Source organism: Bos indicus, chromosome 13 (assembly GCF_029378745.1).
Source record: "Bos indicus isolate NIAB-ARS_2022 breed Sahiwal x Tharparkar chromosome 13, NIAB-ARS_B.indTharparkar_mat_pri_1.0, whole genome shotgun sequence".
Classification (NCBI taxonomy): domain Eukaryota; kingdom Metazoa; phylum Chordata; class Mammalia; order Artiodactyla; family Bovidae; genus Bos; species Bos indicus.
In genome coordinates this window covers 74,619,632-74,643,813 of record NC_091772.1, presented here as the reverse complement: position 1 = coordinate 74,643,813, position 24,182 = coordinate 74,619,632, and the positions used below count along the sequence as shown (strand labels likewise).

Here is a 24,182-nt window from a genome sequence, read left to right as displayed (position 1 = left end):
AAAAAGAAAGAAATCTTACCCCACTCCCTGCTCTGACTTGCTTGCTCCTTTCTGCATATTCTTATTTTCCTTGACTGCAACTGTACCCCAAATTCAGACTTCCCTGGCTCCCACCAGGTGGTTTTGGGGCTGGGGGTGGTTTTTGTTACTGAATCTTATTTTCCTCTTCTAAGTCTTGACTACCCAGGCCTCTGCTCCTTGCCTGCCTTGACTCTATCTACCTTCTCTCCTCCCTTTTGCCCAAGAACAGAGGAGCTAGGGGGTAACCGCCTTCAAAGAGTTACATAATGAAACTAGGAGCCTTAATGTAAAGCAGAGAGGTAGAACTTTTAGTCCTCTTAACCCTGCTTATTTAACTTATATGCAGAGTACATCATGAGAAACGCTGGGCTGGAAGAAGCACAAGCTGGAAACAAGATTCCGGGAGAAATATCAACAACCTTAGATATGCAGATGACACCACTCTTATGGCAGAAAGTGAAGAGGAACTAAAAAGCCTCTTGATGAAAGTGAAAGAGGAGTGAAAAAGTTGGCTTAAAGGTCAACATTCAGAAAACGAAGATCATGGCATCTGGTCCCATCACTTCATGGCAAATAGATGGGGAAACAGTGGAAGCAGTGGCTGACTTTATTTTTTTGGGCTCCAAAATCACTGCAGATGGTGACTGCAGCCATGAAATTAAAAGACGCTTACTCCTTGGGAGGAAAGTTATGACCAACCTAGACAGCATATTGAAAAGCAGAGACATTACTTTACCAACAAAGGTCCGTCTAGTCAAGGCTATGGTTTTTCCAGTGGTCATGTATGGATGTGAGAGTTGGACTGTGAAGAAGGCTGAGTGCCGAAGAATTGATGCTTTTGAACTGTGGTGTTGGAGAAGACTCTTGAGAGTCCCTTGGACTGCAAGGAGATGCAACCAGTCCATTCTGAAGGAGATCAGCCCTGGGTGGTTTTTGGAAGGAATGATGCTAAAGCTGAAACTCTAGTACTTTGGCCACCTCATGCAAAGAGTTGACTCATTGGAAAAGACTCTGATGCTGGGAGGGATTGGGGGCAGGAGAAGGGGACAACAGAGGATGAGATGGCTGGATGGCATCACTGATTCATGGAAGTGAGTTTGAGTGAACTCTGGGAGATGGTGATGGACAGGGAGACCTGGTGTGCTGTGATTCATGGGGTCCCAAAGAGTCGGACACGACTGAGCGACTGAACTGAACTGAACTGAACATTCAACTTCTCCTGGCCATTTCCCCCATCTGCATAATAACATTATTATAAAGGCAATAATATTTATGGAATATTTTCTGTGTAGTGGGCCTTGTGATAAACACTTTACATGTATTAACTCATTTAATGGGAGTGAAACCTACTTCTGACAAGGGGATTCAGAGGGCCAAGTCAGGTAAGGAGGTGAATGTGCTTTGTAAACTTACTTCCACAAAATATCAGGGATGGCCGTTTTTTCCTCCCCAAGAGCCTGCACCGGCATCAAGTGTCAGCCAACACCCACACTACGTACAAGATTAGAGTCCCTTGCCATTCCCCACATGGCACCCTAGACTTTTCCTTTGGCTCTTACTACCAGTCTTTCCTAGACTCTTACTACTATTTTATTTATTGATTGACTGATTGGCTTTGGGGCTGACCAGAGAGGGAACCTGGGCCCTTGGCAGTAGAATTAGAGTCCTAACCACTGGACAGCCAGGGAATTCCCTCTTACCACTCTTTTAAGGAAATTGTTATTTCTGCAATTAGAGTTTAATATTTGTCTCCCTGCCTGGAGGGCAAGCACTATGAAGGCAGGGACTCAACTTATGTTTGTCAACACTCTTTCTAGACACTAGCATGGAGTAAGTTTTCAGTTGACAATCGCCAGAATCAAAGAATTAAATGGCTCATACAATGGAGTGATGTGGAGTAATCTCCAAAATACATTGATAAGTGAGAAAAACAAGGTACAGAATGATATGTAAAAGTAGTATGCAAGGGACTTCCCCAAGGGTCCGGCGGTTAAGACTCCAATGCAGGGGGCCCCAAGTTCGGTCCTTGGTTAAGGAACTAAGATTCCGCATGTGGTACATTGCCGCCAAAAAAAAAAAAAAGAGTCAGTCACCTGTGTGTGTTTTTTAAAGGTGCATATGTACACACAAGATATATTTTTTCAAGCTCAGAGTATGTCAGGAAGATAAGAGTGGTTGTCTCTAGATAACATACTGGAAGGGACACTGCCTTTTGCAAACTTTGATGTAATTTGAAATTTTTTAAAAATTAGATGACTATATTGACCACTCAAAAACAAATTCATTTAAAAAACTGTTCAACCTGCAAAAATAAATGAAACTAATCTGCACCTCTGTTAGCTAAGTCCCTGCCATTCTTTTTGGTACTGCTCCAGCATAAATCTCCCTTCTAGTCAAGTGTGTCTCCTCACTGCCTTCCAGGTACAGCATATGCACCAGCTCACACACCACTTCTCCCGGCAGCATGTTAACCCCCTGTGATAGGCAGATGGGCCCCTGAAGATGCCAACTGCCTCATCTCTAAACTTTGTCAATATGCTGGGTTAGACGGCAAAGCGGAATTAAGATTGCAGATGGAATCAAGGTTACTAATTACCTGATTTTTTAAAAGGGAAATTATCCTAGATTATCTGGGCGGGCCTAATACAACCACAGGATCCTAAAAAATGGAAGAGGGAGGCAGAAGGGGCGCCAGAGAAGGAGATGGAACAAAACAGGGTCAGAGTGATATGATGCGAGGACTACACCAGACACTGCTGGTTTGAAGATGGAGGAAGGGGACCATGGGTCAAGGAATGTGGACAGCTTCTAGAAGCTGGAAGGCTTGAAAATGGACTCTCTTACAGGGACTCCAGGGGCTTCCCCAGTGGCTCAGAGGTAAAGAAGCCACCTGCAAAGCAGGAGCCTCAGAAGACTTGGGTTAGATCCCTGGGTAAGAAAGATCCCCAGTAGGACATGACAACCCACTCCAGTATTCTTGCCCGGAGAATCCCATGGACAGAGGAGCCTGGAGGGCTACAGTCCATAGAGTCTCGAAGAGTCAGACACGACTGAAGTGACTTAGCATGCATGTACAGGGGCTCCAGAAAGAAATACAACTCTGCTGATGCCTTGGTTTTAGCCCAGTCAGATCTGTGCCTGACTTCTAACCTATAGAAGGATAAGCTACTAAATTTGTGTTGCTTTCATCACTGAGTTTGTGGGTAATTTGTTACAGCAGCAGATAGAAAATACACCTCCTGACACCTCCCTGTCTCTGAGGGCCCAGCTCAAGCCTCCTTGTCTCTCTTACTTCCGCAGCCCACTGTGACTTTTCTCTGAGTCCCTGTAGCACCAGTTTCACTGAGTTATACATTTAATATTTGATGACTCATTCATTCAACGGTTATTTAAGCCCTGCTGTGGGACAAGCCTTATGCTAGACCCTGGAGGTGATCCCCCCGAAGGGTGTCTAGGTGCATTTGTGAGGGGTTTGGACTTGATTCTAAGCAAGCAGCATGGTGTCAATCAGTGAGAATGCAAAAAATAGTAAACTAGAGTCCCTCCCTCAAAGAGCTCAGCAAACCAGGGAAACCTCTGTAAACTATATTCCAAAAGGATGTGCAAAGAGCTATAACAAGCGCTGTCAGAACACAGAGTAGGAGCACTGAACCTAACATAAGAAAGGCTTTTTGGAAATTATGCTAGTATCTGAAGGAAAAGTAACAATTAGCTAAGACAGAGTTTTCCACAAGTGGTCCAAAATGACTGCAGAGAACACAAGGATGTTTAAAAAAGATATACTACTTTTTGGCCACCATACTGTTCCTTCTTATATAGTATTACTTAGATTGGTTCTAGAGTTTCTTTGAATATTAGAACAATTTAAAGAAAAATGTTGGTAAATCGTAGTTCAGGATATACAGTACAGAAAGGTTAGTATACAAAACAACTGTTTGAGGAAGAGAGAGCTAAGATAAGTGATGGACAAGGTTATCCTAACAAGTAGAAGTGGTTAAGTGCAAGGACTAGGAAGCTATGGGCTTGGGACAGGGGCTGATCATGGAGTAAGAGTCGGTGAGTATGGAGCACACAATGCAAGATGGGGAGGTCAAAAGGGTTAGATAGTCTGGCGAGCCAGGTTAATAATAGTCCTGGACTTAATCAAGAGGGCAACGGGGAGGCTATTGCACTTTATCTGGCCTATACTGTTAAGCAGTTTGAAGCAGGGCATTTTTTTTTTTTTTTTTTGCATTCTTTCATTGCTTAGAAAGATGGCATAGATCAAAGTCCAAACACCTCACAGACTGGATTGGGTAGCCATGCCCTTCTCCAGGGCATCTTTCCGATTCAGGGATCAAACCCCACTCTCCTGCATTGCAGGCAGATTCTTTACCATCTGAGCCACCAGAGAAGCTCGAAGACCTTTTATTGATGGAAGTCTCTCAGTTGTGTCCAACTCTTTGCAACCCCATGGACTATACAGTCCATGGAATTCTCCAGGCCAGAATACTGGAGTGGGTAGCCTTTCCCTTCTCCAGGGGATCTTCCCCACCCAGGGATCGAACCCAGGTCTTCCATGTTGCAGGTGGATTCTTTACAGTAAAGCCACAAGGGAAGCTTTTCTTGATGGGTGAACTGCAACTGACACGACCTCCTGACAGGTATGGCCTCCTACACTGTTTCTCAAACATACCACATTCTTTCATACATTTGTGTCTTCACTCCACAGCTCCTTCTGGTCAAACCCCTCTGTGATACTTGATATTAACCACTGAACTTCTGCTCTAGCCTTCTGTTTTCATTCACAGCCCAGCAGAAACCATTACTTCCAGTGTGAAGCCCTTCCTGTCTTCCCAGACACTTGTCCCTTCTTCCTCTACACATATCTAACAAAGCATTTGTCACATACTAGCCCATGTACTATGCCATCTCAAGCTCTTTGAGCACAAGTTTAATTACTTATTCATATTTATCTGTACCCAGCACAGCACTGGACTCCAGAACAGGGAAATAAACACCGCCTGCCTGGCCAGAGAGTGAGCTTTGGCCAAATGTCTCAACCTAGAGGTCTCAAACTCAGATACACTTTGACTCTCAGAGTTGGCCCATAGACTGCGTGTTCACATGTGAATTAATTTCCAATTTTTAAAAAGTGGACACATTCACATAAAGCCTGGACTGCTAACTCCATTTGCCCATATCTGGGAACACTGGATCTTCACCCCCACATTGAGGCCATCGGCTGGACTTAATTGGCCTGCTCTCCATTTTGCCCAGTTTACTTGTCTATTCTCCCTAGCACAAAGACCTGGAGTTGATTATTTCATCATTCCTTTTCAGATAGTTAAATTAAAAGTTCAGTTTTCTTACACAGGGCCGTTTCACCTGAGTCTTGAAGGCAATTGAGTTTTCAACCCTTAGCTTAGCCTCCAAGCCTCTTTTCTCATCTGCCAAATGGGAAAAATAACATTTACCTGTGATTTTCAATACACCCCTGTGGGTGAAAGCGTGCCTAGAATAGAGAACTCTGCCTGGGACATGGGAAGTGTTTGAAAACCGGTTTGTTAATCTCTGGAGCTCGAGAACCATTTACAGAACTAAGAAAAGAATGAAAGAATGAATGACCAATCTAACCAACCAATAACTGACCAGTGTTACTGCTTTGTAAAGAGAAGACATGAACAAAATTCTCGCCAAGGCGTTTTTATCCATTGTGAAGGCCATACTTTGTGTCTGGGATATGGCAGGTGCTCAAAAAATGAGATAAACTGCAGTCGTCATGAATTTCAGAAAAGCTGGGAATGAAGGCGTGAATGAGTGGAGGTGACGTGGGTGGTCAAAAGGCGATGCCTGTGGAGGTTTTGCGCTTTTCCCAGGCACCAAGCAGGTGCTCAATGTGGAATTGCTCAGAGACGGGGCGGGGTCGGGGGCGCCCAGGTGCACCCCCTCCTCCACGCCGCCCTTCTTTTTGGGACCGTCCGGCCTCCTCCCCAACCTCCTGCCCCGCCCCCGCCACGCCCTTACAGGATGTCCTCGCGGATAGAGGTGCCATGGTTGAGGTTGTGGTACCGGACGGAGATGCAGTCCCTGAGAATGAAGGAACACTTGTTCTCCTTTTTGTAGGCGCTGAAGCACTCCTTGAAGTCCTCGTAGGTCTTGAAGCAGCTCCCAAGCTCCATGGCCGCCCCCTCGGCCCACCCAGGGGCTGACTAAGATCAACACCGGGGATCAGAGGTCACCTAGGAGGGTCTACAGGCTGTTGGTCCCCAGGATGCCTTAAGAGCGGGCCTCTATTGGGTGCCTTGTTACGGAGCTCAGGAGAAGCCCTCGGCCTGAGAGGGTTATCGTGGGTTAGGTGGGTTTGCTCTCTGACAAGTGGGGGAAAAAAATGACACTGAGCCCTTATTATCCAGTCTCGAGGCTCCGCCCCCTCACAGTCATATCCAATCACACATGGGTTCGCCGGACTGGCACTCATTTTCCTCAATTGCAAGAGAGCAGATGGGCGCGCCCATCCGAAGACTGACAGGAGCACCGACCAATCACAAAGAGGATACAGGCTGTCCTTCTTTCTTATGGCCTGAGGGAGACTTCCGGTTATTTAAGCGTCCTCCCGAGGCTGCGCGTTCTGTTGCAGGTGTCCGCGTGTGCCCCTCCAGCGCAGCGCCCGTGCCGGCAGCTGGTGAACTACATGTCGCCCCCTCAGGACCCGGAAGACGAACAGGGCGGCGGCGATCCACCCGGGGACCTCCGCAGCGTCCTGGTCACCAGCGTGCTCAACCTCGAGCCGCTGGACGAGGATCTCTTCAGGTAGCCGGCCGCATCTGGTCCGCAACCCCGCATCGGGTCAGAGTCTTCTGATCTTGATTGCTGCAACCCCACTGCCTCTGCTCGTACCCCTCCGAACGAGGATGGGCTCTGTGCGCGATGCCTCTGTCGTAATTGGGAGGGAACTTGTGTCTGAAGAAGCTGCCCCGGCTTCCTCGGCGCGGGGATCTGTGCAGCCTCATCCCCCGGAGGTCCTGGCAATCTGGGCAGATAAAGTGGTGATCCGAGGTATCCTTCTCAGCAGCCTCCCCAGGAAGGGTCAGGTCCCTGGGAGAGCCAGCCCAGAAAGGGCAGTGATTTGTCCGAGGGAACAAACTTATCCCCAGCTCCTTGCACAGTCACTATCTTTTCCTTTTACATACTCCATCCCCACCACCACTAGGTGGGGTCTGCTGCTAAATCGCTTCAGTCATGTCCGTCTCCGTGCCACCCCATAGACGGCAGCCCACCAGGCTCCCCCGTCCCTGGGATTCTCCAGGCAAGAACGCTGGAGTGGATTGCCATTTCCTTCTCTAATGCGTGAAAGTGAAGTCGCTCACTCGTGTCCGACTCTTCGAGACCCCATGGACTGCAGCCTACTAGGCTCCTCTGTCCATGGGATTTTCCAGGCAAGAGTACTGGAGTGGGGTGCCATCGCCTTCTCCGAGGTGGCGTCTAGTAGCTCCTTATTCATTCTGAGGCCTGAGCCAGTTTCCTTCCTGATGTCACTTAAATTTCTTGACTGTAACGGGGTGTAACAGTTCCAGCTACCAAGGCTCCTCCTGGGTTATTGGAAGCTGTTTTAGGCACTAACTTAATTTCCCCCGTTTAACCAACTACAAATAACTGCCAGGAATTTTGCAGTGCCTTATATGAAAAATGCTGGGCTGGGCAGTGGGAAGCTTGAGACTTAATCGTAATCCTTAATCTTTCACTGGGGGAGACTTTTGACCTCTGGGGGCTGCGTTTCCTCATCTGTGCACTGAATGGGTTAGACTTGAAGTCTGAGGGTCTCCAAGTTCTAAATTTAGTTCTTTTAAGAACTGGTCTATCAAAGTTGAGGGGTGTAAGTGGCAGAGCTAATGCAGTCCACCTGCAGCTTGTGGGGTTCATCTTGGTCTACTCAAGGCGTTGAGACAAGCTTATGTCTTAGCCTCGTATGGGCAATGGAAGACATATTGGACTTGGGATCAAAAGACCCAGATATTGCTCAGGATGGTAGTTTGTGAACTGTGTGACCTTTCTCAAGTCAGTTTCCCTCTCTGATCCCTTTACTGAAGTCCACAGATAAGGCCTTGGAGTTGTAGATAGAGTGATGTTAGGATATTTGTCTAGGGAAAGGCTTTCACCGGATTCTCAAAGGATCACATACCCCAATCAGGTTAAGAAATCCTACACTGGAGGCTCACGGAAGGTCGTAGGATTTGGCTCAGCCCCCAAATCTTTCCTCTTGTCCCCCTCTCCCCACAGAGGAACGCATTACTGGGTACCCTCAACTGAGCGGCTGTTTGGGGGTCAGATCGTGGGCCAGGCCCTGGTGGCTGCAGCTAAGTCTGTGAGTGAAGATGTCCATGTGCATTCCCTGCACTGCTACTTCGTACGGACAGGTAAACCAACTCCTCCCTACCCCACCCCAGCACAGGTGGCTCAGCAGAAGAATTCTGGCCTTGAGGGATGGGGGTGGTGACTGAGGAGAAAGCAGGAGAGAAGGAGAAGGGAGAGGGATGGTGAGGTTAGTTGATCAACCTCAGGGGAGCCTAGAGGAAGAAGGGCAGGGGCCAGGAAGAACCTTAGGCCCAGTACCTGTTGAGATACTAGGTACTTGTTGGTGCTTAACTGTTCCCAGTGGGTCTTTTGCTCTTTATCCTTTACACACCTTCTCATGCCAGTCCTGGTGCTGGTTCCTCAGAGAAGTACTGGAATCTCTGCTGGGAGTTTGGAAAAGAGACCAGCCTGGGAATCAAGAGACCTCTGGTCTAGATGGAGCTTTGTCACTGATTTGCCAGGTGCCCTTGAGTGAGATAACCACTCTTCCTCACCCTCTCCTTCTTCCCACCTGAAAAATGCAGGAGGGCCTGGGCCAAGCGAGATTGTTCTAGCTGCTTACAACTCTGGGATCAAATCAAAGAAAGAGCATAATCTTTTAAAACTCATGCTCTTTTGAGAAACATAAAAATCTCACTCCTAAGCAGATGCTCCCAATTTTAAGAGTTTCTGCCTTCTGCGTGGTCCCATCAGCTGAGAAGAATTTATGCAACTTTATGAAATGTGATCGGTATTAAAAAAGACAGTGGGTTTCCCCCCTTCATTTTACAAATATAGAATCGTTGTTGTTCACTCGATAAGTCGTGTCCATAAGGACTGCAGCCTGCCAGGCTTCCCTGTCCTTCACTATCTCCCAGAGTTTGCTCAAATTCATGTCCATTGAGTCAGTGATGCTATCTAACCATCTCATCCTCTGTCGCCCACTTCTTTTGCCTTCAGTCTTTCCCAGCATATATACAAATATAGAATAGTTTAATAGTAAATATACCTTTTCGTACTATACTCTGTTGGTCACTCCCCATCCCTTTATTTCCTGTCCTTTCCTGATAGTCATTGCTATAAAGTATTTGAATGCTTATTTTAAGGTGAGCCCTGTTCTTAACCTTTATGCCAGTTGGAGGCAGACGTACCCTTGTGCCCTTGGTTCCCTCAGTTTGCATGTAAACTCCAAAAATCCTGGCCTTTTGATACTGTAATCCTTCTCACCCAGTGAGACAGTTTTGTTTTGTTTTGTGGAAGTAGGAGCATTATCTGATCCCTTTGAACCGGTTTCATTATCCAGTTTCTGAAAAGAATTCTGAGTCTTTGTAGGTGAAGTATCTAGTGCAGGGCCTGGCAGGTTGTGAGTTCTCCATAAACAGTACTTACCTTTATTTTTTGACGATGAATTTATTGGAGTGATTACAGTTTGCATGTTATAGTGCACAGCTATTTACACTGTCTTGTTTGATCCTCTTCAGTAAACCCGAGGGGTGTTTATTCTACGTGTAAGGAACCTTGGACCCAAAGAGATTATGTAAGGAGCTTCCATAATGCTCAGAGAGGCAAGGCCAGGTTTTGAACCTGAGGTTGGGTGACTCCAAGCTCTGTGCTTTGTTCTCCTTCTGTGCTTTTCTCTTTCACTCTTGGGAAATAATTCCAAAACCATGGGAGAGCCCATCTCAGATTCTGTGGGAGGCATCCACTTTCTTGGAAATTCTCCATCCAGGAGCAGCATGAAATGAATGGTGCCAACACCACTATATCCTAATAATCACCACTTATTTGTATCCCCTTTCTGCTTCTTGAAAGAAGACAGCTTAAAATAACTGGCTGTTAAAAGTCAGAATTCCCTAATAGCCCAGTGGTTAGGACTCCATGGTTTCACTGTGGAGGGCCTAGGTTCGATCCCTGTTCAGGAAACTAAGATCCTGCAAGCCGTGTGATGTGGCCAAAAATAAATTCTTTAATTTAAAAAATAAAATAAAAGGTGAGGCAGATTAGGAGTATGGGGTTAACAGATACAAACTATTAATACATAAAATAGATCTGCAACAAAGATTTACTGTGAGGCATAGAGAATTCAATATCTTTTAATAACCTGTAATGGAATATAATCTGCAAGAAAATAAAGTGTGGGGAAAAAATAAAACATTTGGGGCAAAAGTTTTAAAAGTAATAAATTAAAGGGCCAGGAGACTGGGATTTGGGGGGAATGATTGTGTTAGAATACTAGGCTAAGGCATATCATCGCAGTTTTATACAAAAGTTAGTTCCAAGCTTCCTGGCAGCAAGGCAGAAAGGGAAGCTCTTATTAGTTTCTGATGTGACCCACTACCAGGGTGTTGTTTACTTGCTAAGTTGTGTCCAATTCTTTGTGACCCCATGGACTTTAGCCAGCCAGGCTCCTCTGACCATGAGATTTCCTAGGCAAGCATACTGGAGTAGGTTGCCATTTCCTGCTCCAAGGTTTCTTCCCGACTCAGGGATTGAACCTGAGTCTCCGCAGGTGAATTCTTTACTGCTAAGCCACCAGGGAAGCCCCCTCTATCAGGTACATCAAGATTTATAAACAGTGATGGTGCTCCAATGATCTTAGACGTTAATTCCCTGACCAGGGATCAAACCCTTGTTCTCTGCATTGGAAGGACAGATCTTAATCACTGGACTACAGGGAAGTCCTCCAGTGATATTTTTAATTAAAAGATACTGTGAGGTTGGGGTCTGGTTCTTGGCCATTTATCATACCAATTCTTTTTCTTGATGCCTAGGAGAGAATGTGAGTTTGGGTTTTTGTTTATTTTTTAAAAAATGTATTTCTCTAGATAGTTGTCATCTGGCTTGGTACAGGCCATGGAATTCTCCAGGCCAGGATACTGGAGTGGGTAGCCTTTCCTCTCTCCAGGAGATCTTCCCAACCCAGGGATGGAACCCAGGTCTTCCACATTGCAGGTGGGTTCCTTTACCAGCTGAGCCACCAGGGAAGCCCTGGCATAGGTTTAGAGCTTGGAGATTCTACAGCAGGAGTCAAAAAACATTCTATAAAGGCAGATCATAAATATTTTCGATTTTATGGGCAAAACAATAGTCAAAATACATAAACAAATGGGCTTGGCTGTATTCTCCAAAAATGTTATTTATGGCATCAATTTCCCCATCTATACAATTGGGATAAGACCCACTTGGCATAGTTAATGTGAAACCAACATGAGAGGATACCTTAGTTTAACTGTAAAAAATTAAACGGAAACCTCCATTCAGGAGTGTTGGGAGGCCAGAAGAGGGCGCCCTCGTGCCCTGTGACAATGGAGCCCAAGAGGAAAAAGAAAGACTCCTTTCTGGCAAGGAATCAGCCAATGAAAAACCACAGGTTCCTTGTTTACTAGGACCCTCCCAATTACACTGTACAGTAGCCGCCCCCCTCACCGCCCCCCCCCACCCCCCTCTATAAAAGCGGGCTCCTTCCCTTGCTGGGCGGGGACTTGTACCTGGCTCACCATGGTTGCAGACCTCGAATTGCACTTCTCTGCTGATCCTGAAGAAACATAACTTAGCTGGAAAAGTATCTGGCTATCTGTTTCAGGTCAATGTAACAAATGCACTCAACTCCATAACTCTTTCTCTCTCTTCCTTCAATATACTGCAGAGCCTACCTGCTTTGTTCCAATACAAATTTTAAAGAACAGGTCTAGAACTCATTCATGCTGATGCTGCTAAGTCACTTCAGTCGTGTCTGACTCTGTGCGACCCCATAGACGGCAGCCCATCAGGCTCCCCCGTCCCTGGGATTCTCCAGGCAAGAACACTGGAGTGGGTTGCCATTTCCTTCTCCAATGCATGAAAGTGAAAAGTCAAAGTGAAGTCGCTCAGTCGTGTCCGACTCTTAGCGACCCCATGGACTGCAGCCTACCAGCCTCCTCTGTCCATGGGATTTTCCAGGCAAGAGTACTGGAGTGGGGTGCCATTGCCTTCTCCGAGTCAGTAGCTACTGAGCAGTAAAGAAACGGAGAACCATTAGGTGAGCGGGCCCGAAGGGCTCACTTGGGCTCACTGTGTGCCTTGTGCCCGCTGCAGGGGACCCGAAGGTGCCGGTGCTGTACCAGGTGGAGCGGACGCGGACAGGGGCAAGCTTCTCTGTGCGCTTCGTGAAGGCCGTGCAACATGGCAGGCCCATCTTTATCTGCCAGGCCTCCTTCCAGAAGGCCCAGCCCAGCCCCGTGCAGCACCAGTTCTCCATGCCTGCTGTGCCCCCGCCGGAGGAGGTGGTTGGCCGTGAGGACTTCATTGGCCAATTTTTAAGGTGAGAGACCTGGAGGCCCCAGGACAGTGTTCAAACTGCCGTTGCCACCCATTGGTGGGTCACGGCCTCCTTCAGTGGATCCCAACTAGCATTTTAAAAAGCTAGATTGGGGATTTGGGGAGTGGAAGGGAGGGAATATAGGTATACTTACAGCTGATTTGAAACCATTTGGTGTCACTTCAGGGGCTCTGAAGAGCTTCGGCACCATAGTCCTTTATGGCTCAGCACAGAAAATAATTCAGCAAGAGGCAAAGTGATTGATAAGTGATTTATTAGGAGAGGATGCTTATGAGGCTTATAAGTGGGTGGGAGAGACATGCCACACACCCTGAGAACTTACTGGGCTACAGTTTTATAATCGAAGGAAAAGTGGGGAGGAGAACGTCTTTGTCTTTCTTGAGTAGATGTCATGCTTCCAACATCAGCTTCTCCTCCAGCTTGAGCAGGAAGTTTTCTTGTCCCTGCGTGGTCAAGCTAGGTCCATAAATGACTGTTTTTCATGTGTGCAGAGTATGTCCCAGGGATCATTAACTTACTGAGCTCACTGGGCAGGATGTGGGTCTCATTGTTTTGGGGGCAGGTCTCGTGCTTCTGTTGCATGGCTTTGTTGCTAAACAAACCTGTTTTCTTGAGTAATCATTAACTTACCAGGGTTTCCCATACTTTTTCTACTTAACAATCCCTTAGTGCTTAGTTGTTGGGACTCAGTCATGTCTGATTCTTTGCAACCTCATGGACTGTAGCCTGCCAGGCTCCTCTGTCCATGGGATTCTCCAGGCAAGAATACTGGAGTGGGTTGCCATGCCCTCCTCCAGGGGATCTTCCCAACCCAGGTATCGATCCCTAGTCTTCTGCATTGCAGGTGGATTCTTTACCAGCTGAGCTACCAGGGAAGCCCACAATCCCCTAGTGGGATTCACTATTTAATCACTTGTTTGTCCCTTAACTCTGTCCCTATCAGATACACTTTGTTGTACAGCAGAAACTAACATGACATTGTAAAGCAGTTATCCTCCAATTAAAAAAAAAGCAAGCTGGGGGCTTCCGTGGTGGTTCAATGGCTAACACTGTGCGGCCAGTGCAGGGAGCCTGAGTTCAATCCCCGGTTGGGGAACTAGATCTTGCATACAACAACGAACAGATCCTGAGTATCGCGAAGATCAAAGAACCCCCCTACCACAACTAAGACACACACAGCCAGATAAAAGTAAATAAGTAAATATTCAAAGGAGAAAAAAGCTAGACTGGCAGGGTGGGGCGGGCTGCAGGGCACGTGATCCGCTCATGCGCACTTCTCTGATTGGCTGATGCTGACGTAACAGGGCAGTGTCTCAGGGGTGAACCTTATCAGTCCCCAGGTTCCAGAAGGCCTCAGGGCTAAGTGCTCATGGTCGTCAGTAGTTGACATCTTCCATTTGGTGGGGAGTTTTCACAGCTGTAAAACAACTCAGGAAATGTGCATCAAATGCTGGTTACCTGGGTACCTCAGAGAGGAGCGAAAGCCGAGGAAGTGGATGAAGACCAGTCCCCGGAAGGCCCCACAGGGTCCTGCTCAATTACAGTTCCCACCTTTCTTTCAATACTCTTCAGTCTTGAGGAGAACACGTTTTGAACAAGAAAAGGAATAAAGGTTCAGATATGGAAGTTAATCATAAACTTGACAGAGGTGCCCACAGGTTCATGGTCGGTTACTGATTCCTGCCAGGGCTCCACCTCTCTTGGTGCCCACCTGCTGTGTAGCTTTGCCCCTCTCCTACCTCTCAGAGCCCCGCTTCTTCATATGAAAAATGGGGATCATTGTTTCTGCCCCGCCTGCTTCCCAGCTGAGCGGTAAGGAGGGCTCCACTGCCTAGTGCCCCGTGCAGGGGAGTCAGCCCAGTGAGATGGAGCGAATGTGCGTCCGAACCTGGGAAAGGCCTGGGCTCAGATCTGGACTCTGTCACTGGCCACCTTGTGAGTCTGGCAAGTTGCTTTCCCACTTTGAGCTTGTGATCAGTTATTAAACTCCATCGGAATCCCTACCTCGTAAGGCTGCTGTGAGGATGACAGAGATAAGTGATAACAAGGTACTCAGTGAGCGCTCAGTAAATTACAGTTAGGCCACTCTTGACAGAGAGGAATAAACATGGAGCCTGGTGTGTGGTCAGAGCTCCAAAATACTTGAGAAGGAGACCTGGGTTCAATCCCTGGGTCAGGAAGATCCCCTGGAGAAGGGAACGGCTACCCGCTCCAGTATTCTGGCCTGGAGAATTCCATGGACTGTACAGTCCATGAGATTGCAAAGAGTTGGACATGACTGAGCAACTTTCACTTTCTTTCTCTTTTCTCCCTGGCGGTGCAGTGGTTAACTTTCACTACAGGGGGCTTGGGGTTCGGTCCCTGTTCGGGGAATTAAGATCCTACATGCCGCAGACAAAAATAAATTAAATAAAAAACTTTGAGAATGAAAGGAGGACATTGTTCTTAAAGGTCCCTGAATCTAGAACTGTGTCTCCCATAAGGAAACTACTAACCACAGGGGGCTGTGTTGAGTTTATTAACATTAAAGAGAGTTAATTCAGATCTGTTCCTCAGTCACACTGGCCACATGTCAAGCCCTCAGCAGCCCGATGTGGCTAGTGGCCACCACAGTGGACCAGAACGTTCCATCATCACAGAAGTTTCCATCAGACAGGGCTCAAGGGGAAAGGGAGGGAAATGAAATACTGGGGAAGAGCGCTAGGGGCATGAGGGGTGGTGGTCCCTGTGGCGAAGGGGCTTCCCTGGAAATGGCCTCCTTGCCCTGGGAGACGGTTTCCCCAGTGGCTCAGGTTAGGTAAGTGTCTAAGTAGGGCAGCCTGTTTCCTGAGGGTTAGAATAGAGAAGCGGTTAAGAGCAGGAACGGAGGAGGAGCCAGACTGCCTGGGTCTAACTCCTGCCCCCCTCAGGCACTTCCTGAGCTGGCTATCTGCACCCTCTGTGTTTACTCCACTTCTCAGAGAGCAGGGAGGATAGCATCTGAGTTCAGGGATGATAGCCTGGAGCTGGGCCATTACAGGGTAGCCCCACGGCTGGGTGACGTGTTGGCCTCACATGCATTATGTTGTCTCCTCCCCAGTGTTAACTATGAGGGAGGTGACTGTCATCATCCACATTTTGCAGATGGGAAAGGGCTGATGATGACTAACTTGCAGCAGGCCACAGGGCTCCTCAGCGGCAAAGAAAGGATGCAGATACTGTCCTATCCTGCCTGCTGGAGGGGAGGGGAGGTCTGGGGATGTCAGGAGTTCCTGTGGAGGAACAAGCGGGGTCCGAAGAGGCAGCTCAGACAGGTTCCCCATCTTCCGGGGTCTCCCCACCCCTCTCCCCTTTACTTTCAGGGACCCGGAGCTCCAGGAGAGGTACCGAGTGGGGCTGAACCGAATTGCTGCCCAGGAAGTGCCCATTGAGATCAAGGTGGTAAACCCATCCACTCCAAGCCAGCTGAAGAAAATGGAGCCCAAACAGATGTTCTGGGTGCGAGCCCGGGGCTATATTGGTAAGCGGACCCCTTGGCCTGAAAGGAAACTCTCTTTGGGGGTCTAGACCTGTACCTCCTCTGCCCTGGGTGGCCTTGGGCATGGTCCTCCCACACTATGGGCCCATTTTCTTATCTGAGTGATGGAGAAGTGAGCTCAGCCTTTTGCAGGGGGAGAATGGGGAAGTGATGGGAATCCTCACGTGGGCCTTTCCTGGGGAAGGCAAGGCACCTAGCCGAGATTCTTCTCCAGGTCCCCTACTAAGCATAAGGTACCTTTGTGCAAAACTGGAAAAAGATACTTACAAGGTCCAGGGTGGGATACGGGGGGAGGCTTTCAGTCCTCACCCACCCCTGCCCTCTTCCAGTCTTCATCTCCCTTGACCTCCATCACACACACACACCCGCCCCCTTGGGCCAGGTGCCCTTGTGAAGAGTCTGCACATCTGTGCACAGCAGCCCCTTTCTCCCTACCTCCCTGCAGGTCCTGAGCTATAAAGCCCAGGAGCCCAGGGCTGATGGGACTGGAACCTGTTGCAGGTGAGGGCGACATGAAGATGCACTGCTGCGTGGCGGCCTATATCTCAGACTTTGCCTTCCTGGGCACAGCAATGCTGCCCCACCACTGGAAGTACAAGGTGGGCTTCATGGTCTCCCTGGACCACTCCATGTGGTTCCATGCCCCTTTCCGAGCTGACCACTGGATGCTCTATGAGTGTGAGAGCCCCTGGGCTGGTGAGTACTGGGGTCACGGGGGACGAGGGTGCTGACCTTGGTGCCTTTGGTGGGGAGGGCAGGGAGCCTGCTGTCTTGGGTGATGCTGCCCCACCCACTTGCTGTGGAGCACCGCACAGATCACTTCCTCTCCTGCTTCCGCAGGCTGCGGCATCCTTGTCTTCAAAATGACAGGGTGCGGCCTGAGGACAGGACACCCGCTTAGCTCTTCATTTCTGTAACATGCTGGGGACACGATTCACTTTATCTGAGGCTCAGCGATAGTCCCAGAACCACTTCAGATTCTCTGTGTGATGCTGGGCAAGTCCCATCTCCGCTCTGTTTCCTTGTCTACACAAATAGGGTTGCACCAGAGCAGAGGGATCCAAAGCTGGGGGCCTATTCTTCCACCTCTCAGGAGAGCTTTTTCAAAACATTCCCAGATTTGACCCCCAGGATTCTGACTGCAGGGCTTGGATGAGGTCCAGGAAGGTATTTTTACGAAGATTCCCTAAGTGATTCTGACAGTTAGCCTGGCCTGGGGGTTGGGGCCCTCAGCAGTGTAGGGGCCCCACTGCTTGGACCCTCCTTATACTGTGAAGCAAGAAACCCAGACTTGTTCATCAGCGCCTGGTCTCAGAGCCCTGGGTTCCGTCCCAAGGAAGTGCATTTCAAACGAAGAGAAACCTTGTTTTGTGAAACAGAGACAAAACTTAAGGGACTCTTTATACTCAGGGAAGAGGGACTCTCAAGAACCAACAGCATCACAGCACAGGAACAGCTGCCACCTTGATGGTAGGTCTCTTGGGTTCGGCTTTGACCTGATCCTTAAGGCCAAGTTCCCGAGCCTCTCTGGGCTTGAGTGTCATCACCTGGAACACAGGACAAGGCCTGCTTTACTTGGCTACTGTGAGAACTAAGTGGGCTATACTGTGTTTAAAAGAAACCAGCAGTTCCCTTCCTAAACGTCAGACTCCGGCCCTGGGTAGCAAGGGAGAATCTCCAAGTGCGGAGGGGAGTGCCTAGGCTCCTCATGGCTTCATGTCCTCTCCCCTGAGCCCCTTTGTCCCCGTGATTGTGGAAGATTATTTTTTTTAATAATATGAATGACTGGCCTGGAGGGCCAGATTTATTAGAAAGGGAACTGATGGGTTTCCTTACACAAGTGGCCAGAGGTTGGGCAGATCCACCTAGCTGAACTACTGAACCAGACTGTTCTCAGAACTTCTCCCCTTGGGATTTTTTTTTTTTTTGAGGAAGTCAGCAGATACATGAAAGTGCTTTTAAACCATCAAGTGGGGCTCCCTTGGGAGGAGTTACACCCTTGAGCAACCATAATAGGCTCCTAAAGGGGTGCTTGGAAATTGGGAGTGACCACACCACCAAGCATGGCTCTGGCATGGGGCAGCCCAACCCGAGCTGCACCTCTTGCAAGGAGCACGTTCGGCTGGGCAGCGGGAGACAGAAGGCCATTGAGATTCTTCTCTTCATCCGCAGGTGGCTCCCGGGGCCTGGTTCACGGGCGGCTGTGGCGTCAGGACGGGGTCCTGGCTGTGTCCTGTGCCCAGGAGGGCGTGATCCGAGTTAAGCCCTGGGACTCAACGAGCAAGTTGTAGCCAGAGGTGCCAGCTGGGCCTGGGGCTTCAAGGATCTCCCTTCTCCCCCTACTCCTGAGGCAGGACTACCATCCAGGGCTGGGCCTTCTGTCCAGGACATCCAATAAAGAGACTCAAACCACTGGAGCTGCTGCCCTTTAATCCCCCTGGGCCAGGATCGCAGCTCTCCCTCCAGCCATCAACTCCAGGACTCCACGGCCACAGTCCCTGGCCCTTCCGCCAGGCTGGCCTGCGGGAAGACAGACCATCGACCCTGACCTGGGTCACGGCCCCCAGGTATTCATAAGCTGGAGAGGCAGCGTCAGACTTTCACTTTCTCCCTGCACCATCCCAGCCTGTCCTGAGTGCAGCTCAGTAGAAGAGCACGTTTCCTTGGTCTGCTGCAAATTCTCTGTGGACCTTCTTGGGGTTCCCAGCACCCCAGGGAGCCTCTCAGCAGCTGTCTGTGTCCTCGTCCGCACCCCAGCCCACCCCCCATCTGGGGGCGGCGCCTCTCCCACAGTGGCCTTAAGTCTAGGTGACGCTAGTCCAGCACCTCCTTGATGAGTAACTCTTTAAGACTGGGGGGTGGTGTGGGGGTCAGCCCTGCCTCCTGCAGGGCCTGGAGCCGGGCCTCGGAGTGGCGTTTGTCCAGGCCCAGGCGCCAGGAGAGCCGCACGTGGGCCTCCAGAAAGGGGGCCAGCAGAGGGTGCAGGCTCTCGGCCCCCAGAAGCTGCAGGGCCCTCTCACAGCATGCCCGGGCCTCACTGGCGTCCTCCAGCTCCTGGTGGCACACGGCCAGCCCCGCCAGGGTTAGCAGACGTCGGTCTGGGCCACAGGGGATGCCCAGCTGGGCTTGTAGCTGCCAGGCGTTGGCCCAGAGCGCCAGGGCCTCGCGGTAGAGGCCGGTGCAGGTGAGGCTCTGCGCCCGCCGCAGCTCGGGCAGCACGAAGAAGTCCTGCAGGTCTGCAGCGTGGCGCAGCTCAGGCACAGCCTGGAGGTGGCCCAGAAACTGCTCGAAGGCCCGGCTGCGGCGGGCGATGGTCTCGGCGGTAAAGTTCCGGCGCAGGCGCTTGCGGGGGAAGGAGATGCTAGCCATGGGGCCCCGGAACTGCCGCTGCAGGTTTCGGTGCAACCGCTCAAAGTCCGAGTAGCGGCGGGAGATCTGGGCTGGCTGGCTATCTGGTGGCCCCGGGCCCATCACGGCGAGGGTGTAGAGCTGCAGGGAGGGCAGGGGTTAGGGCAGAGGCAGGGTGTCCCCAGGCCCCTTCCCTCCCTGACCCCCCACCCCCACTTCCAACTCTCTTTCCCTACCCCTTCCCTTCACCCTGGAGATTGAGCCTGGAGGGTGGGAGCTGCCAGGGCTGCAGCCGGGGAGCCCAGTCTCATCTTACCTGAGGTTCGTCTGAAATGACCCAGGCCCAAGGCAGCACAGGGAGAAAAAGACAGGGATGAGCTTTAGTGCCTGGACAGCTGCCCCCCTCACCCCATCTAGGGAGTGTGTGCTAAGTTGCTTCAGTCGCGTCTGACTCGCTGCAACCCTATGAACTATAGCCCACCAGGCTCCACTGTCCATGGGATTCTCCAGGCAAGAATACTGGAGTGGGTTGCCACGCCCTCCTCCAAGGGATCTTCCCACCCGGCGATCAAACCCAGGCCTCATGTCTCCTGCCTCGGCAGGCAGGTTCTTTACCACTAGTGCCACCTGGGAAGCCCCTCCCATTGGGAAGCGAGCTCTTCTGACAGCCCCTCTGGAAAACCAGCCGTGTGTTGAAACCCAGGCCCATCTCCAGGCCAACCTTTAGGACCAGCTTGGAGCTTTGTTCCATTCTGGACACATGGCTCCGTATGGCCAGGTTATTCCCATCCAGACCCTCAACACAGGTCTTCAGACAGTCCCGGTAGTGACCAGTGTAAAGCACACTGGACTGGGACCCAAGTTCTACCCTTGGGTCAGACGCTCCCTCCCTATGGGAGTCGGGCAGGGTGGTCCCCTTCTTGGGTCCACTTCCACTCGAGTGAATGGAGCGCCTGCCCAGCTCAGTGTTTACTCAGGTGTGGGACGGGAACAAACGTCGGTCCCCGGGATGTTTAGGTGGTAAGTACTGGAGTGAATAACACTTGAATAGAGGCAGGAGGTGATACCCCTCTCATTCTCTGTGAATCTTTCTGACTACAAATTGAGAAGCTCTCAGTTTGGTTCACAAAAGCCCTTTTCCAACACTTCTCAGCTCCATTTTTAGAAAAGAGCCAGAAAGAGAATTTGTCAGCGCCACCTCCAGGCAGCAGCATCCAGCCAGACTTTAATGACAGTTTCACTGCTTTTATTTTTATGGTTATCTTCTTTTTATGGTGAGTTAGTCAAGCTTCCCTGGAGAATCCCGGGGACGGGGGACCCTGGTGGGCTGCCGTCTATGGGGTCGCACAGGGTCGGACATGACTGAAGTGACTTAGCAGCAGCAGCAGTCAAGCTTCCCATCTACAGTTGTTTTGTAAAGTTGTCTTTTAAAGTTATTTAAAAAAATATGTTTATTTGAAGAAAAATGATAAGCACCAATTGGTAAAAGTAGCATTTAGATAGGACAAAAATTGTGAGGGTGACGGAGGTTTGGGAAATGCTGAACAAGATGATCACTAAGCTTCCCACCAGGTTTGAGAACCCAAATATGCCTTAATCTATAATAATGCTGAGCTAACAGGTCTAAAAAGGGGATTAGCAAGCATTAGATGTTAAAAAGAATCGGTTGCAACTGATACGCACACACACACATACACACACACAGATGTTAAAAGTATACTAACACCAAACCCAGATTTTACTCTCAAATCTGTTCTGTGAAACTGCCAATATCGGAGCCACCCCTGCTCAGTCAGGTTTGTCTGCTCACTCTGGAAGATTCAGTCTACATTAGTATTCAGGATTAGAAAGTTTAACAATAAAGAAACTTACTTTACTCTAGTTCAACTCCACATTCCCAAAACATTACATATTGACTGTAAAGCTTTTGTTTTTTCTTTAAAGGGACAGTTATTAATATTCCAGGGAACCAGTTTTCTTCAGAACACATTTCAGGAAGCCCTCATCTATAGTGACTCCTTATGCTCATCTAGCTTTTATTTTCATTGGTAGTTTTTGGACAAAAACCCATTTTAGATCCACTGCCTGATCCTTCTGTTGTCCTACATGACAGGTAATAATGAGGATCATTAACTGAGCACTACCCTGCACCACACCGTGGTGTGAGTTCTTCACAGCCACTATTTCACCATCACAACCTCACTGCGAGGAAGGTGTCCATACCTCTGTCAGCTCAGGAAGCAGGCTCCCAGAGAAGGCAAAGGGTTTAAAGACCTCCTCTAAGTCACACAGCTGGTAAATGGCCCAGCTGGGACTCAAACCCAGGCCGACCTAATTCCAAAGTCTGTGCTCTTAACTTCCAGGAGATGTTGAAGCAGGATTTGTTGCCTAGTCACTCAGTCAGGTCTGACTGTTTGAGACCCACCCCCAGGCTCCTGATTCCCTGGGATTCTCCCAGGCCCGGCCCAGGCCAGGCTGGGCTCTATCTTGTCATTCTCTTCCCAGAGCTGCTCCCAACTTCCCTGTCTCTCAGCTGCTCCATGCGCCCCCCTCCTGCGCATGACCCCCAGCCAGGACTTCTGCCACTCAGGACTCGATCATCAGAGTTAATTCCCGCTGAAACTGGAGCAGCTGCCCTGTGGGTGTAGCCCTTTTTTCACTGAGAGCCTCAGAAAGGGGTGGAGAGGTCCAGATATGGGACCAGGCTCCAGGTCCCCTTCCTGCTGAGTCAGAAATGGAGGAGGGTGGGGAAGAGGAGGGAAGTGAGAGGCAGGGAGCTGCCGCTGCCATGACCAGCCAGGTTAGGCTGGGTTTCAGGACCAGGCCAACCGCATCCTCCGTGTGTTCCTCCTTTCCACAGTCAAGAAATCAGCCCACACCCCCGCAACCCACCAATCTTTACCCCAATCCACCAATCCCCTGGCGAAGGAAATGGCAACCCACTCCAGTATCCTTGCCTGGAAAATTCTATGGACAGAGGAGCCTGGTGGGCTATGGTCCATGGGGCTGCAAAGAGTCGGACATGACTGAGCGCACACACACACACCAATCCCCTAAATCCAGTCCTTTGGACAAGCTTATTCTGTACAGGTGTGAGTGCTGGAGAACTGACTCTTCTGAGTTGCAAAGAGGCCACAACAGGCCAACCCAAAGTAAAACAGTAATAACAGAACTACCATTTTATCGAGCACTTCAAGATGCCAGGCACAATGCTAAGGGCTTTCTGTGTACTGTCTCATTTAACTCCTGCATTATCCCCATTGTTCAGGTGAGAAAACGGGTTAGTCAAGGTTTCACAACTCACCTGAAGTCAAACAACTGGTAATAACTGGGATCTGAATCAAGATCTGGATGCCAAACCCATTTTTCCAACCAATACCAACTTGGTCTCAAGTCTGACTCAGATAATATTCTTCCCCATGTATCTTGCATCTTGTGACAGTTTGCAAAAGTCCGAGGGGCAGAGGACATAAACAGTAGTTCTTAGTCTCAAAACTGGGATAGGATAGGTTCATTTGCCTGAGGATCTGCTCAAATTACACCCCTTTTCTGGCCTCAGTTTCCCCATCGTCAAATGGGGCAGCCATTTATAACTACATAGCCAGATCACCCAGGATGCTGAAGCTTCCCTTACTTTCTCTAAGCCAGGGTCTTCTAAGACTCATAGCTCAGGGTCCTGGACCCTCACTCACCACGTACTTGGAGGGCGGGTCCTTAACCACGGTGGCGTTGGTCACCTCAAAGAGCAGCCGCTGGGGTACCAGGGTGTTCCGGGACTTCTTCCAGAAATCTTGCAACTGCCGGGTTAGGAGCTGACTGCCCCGCTGCCCATCAGGTGGGGGACTCCGTTCTGCTTGAGCACAGGATGGGCCTGGGGCCAGGTTTGATGTAAATTAGGTGCCTGACCTCATTCATCCTCCTCCCAACGAATGACAAAGGCTTTATCCCTATCTGACATCAATGGAAACGAGGGCCAGACAGGGACCCGGAGCCAAACACCTGCCGGGCAGACAGTAGGTGTTAAATAAACATCTCCACCCCCAAAACATCCCTAGCACAGTACTACCGTTTGTATCCCAGACCTTACATTTCACGCCCTAAACAACCCTGAGATGGGAGTGATTTGACACAGGGAACTTGGCCCAGAGAGGTGTTGTGAGTCTCTCAAGGTCACACAGCCAAGAGGCAGCTGGACGCACTTAAAGAAGTGTCTCGAGTTTCGGCTGGATCAACTCGGGAACGCGGCCGGGGTGGAGGCCTAACCGAGCCCAGGGTTCCCGCCTCCATCCTCCCGCACTCGCCTGCGTCTTCTCCCGCCACCCGGTCGCCAGCGGACAGCGGGTCGGGGTCAGGGTCGTCATCGTCCTCGCCGTCCTCCTCGTCGTCGTCCTCGGCGCTGGTGAAGCTCAAGGTGCCGCTGAGGCGGGACGACAGGCCCTCGGCATCGTCGTCCTCCAGTTCCGAGCTCTCCGGGAACTGCTCGGCCTCGGGGCCGGCCGCCGCCTCCCCGGGGCCGTCGCCAGTCAGGGCGTGCCGCAGCCGGTGCAGGAGCCGGGAGGCCATGGCACCCCGGGGGGAGCGCGCGACGCCGGGTCGCGGGCCGGGGCGGGAGGGAGGTGGACCCCGGCCCCTCGCCGGGAAGGGGCGGGGCGGGGCCCGGGGCAG

General features: G+C 50.2%; 3 protein-coding genes across 4 annotated transcripts in view; 1 reads left to right on the top strand and 2 right to left on the bottom strand.

Annotated features, from left to right (window-relative positions):
• Positions 1–6,587, bottom strand: part of ZSWIM3 (zinc finger SWIM-type containing 3) — an 18,670-nt gene extending 12,083 nt beyond the window's left edge. Inside the window, exon 1 of the mRNA XM_070801783.1 lies at positions 6,028–6,587. Coding sequence (XP_070657884.1) covers positions 6,028–6,182 — 155 coding nt within the window. The 5' untranslated portion in view covers positions 6,183–6,587. The remainder of the gene's footprint in view (positions 1–6,027) is intronic.
• Positions 6,586–18,586, top strand: ACOT8 (acyl-CoA thioesterase 8). Of its 2 annotated transcripts, XM_019972484.2 has the most exons (7): positions 6,586–6,813; positions 8,281–8,417; positions 12,409–12,634; positions 15,994–16,151; positions 16,671–16,865; positions 17,580–17,639; positions 18,342–18,586. In XM_019972484.2, the coding sequence occupies exons 1-7, from the start codon at positions 6,695–6,697 to the stop codon at positions 18,458–18,460; spliced, it is 1,014 nt and encodes a 337-aa protein (XP_019828043.2). In that variant the 5' UTR covers positions 6,586–6,694; the 3' UTR covers positions 18,461–18,586. The 2 variants fall into 2 exon arrangements, with proteins under 2 accessions (XP_019828043.2, XP_019828044.2); XM_019972485.2 differs by lacking the exon at positions 17,580–17,639 and having other exon boundaries at positions 6,588–6,813.
• On the bottom strand, positions 18,583–24,182 carry SNX21 (sorting nexin family member 21). Its single transcript, XM_070801787.1, has 3 exons — positions 23,819–24,182; positions 23,210–23,388; positions 18,583–19,658 (listed from the first exon to the last, which is right to left on the bottom strand). The coding sequence occupies exons 1-3, from the start codon at positions 24,078–24,080 to the stop codon at positions 18,984–18,986; spliced, it is 1,116 nt and encodes a 371-aa protein (XP_070657888.1). The 5' UTR covers positions 24,081–24,182; the 3' UTR covers positions 18,583–18,983.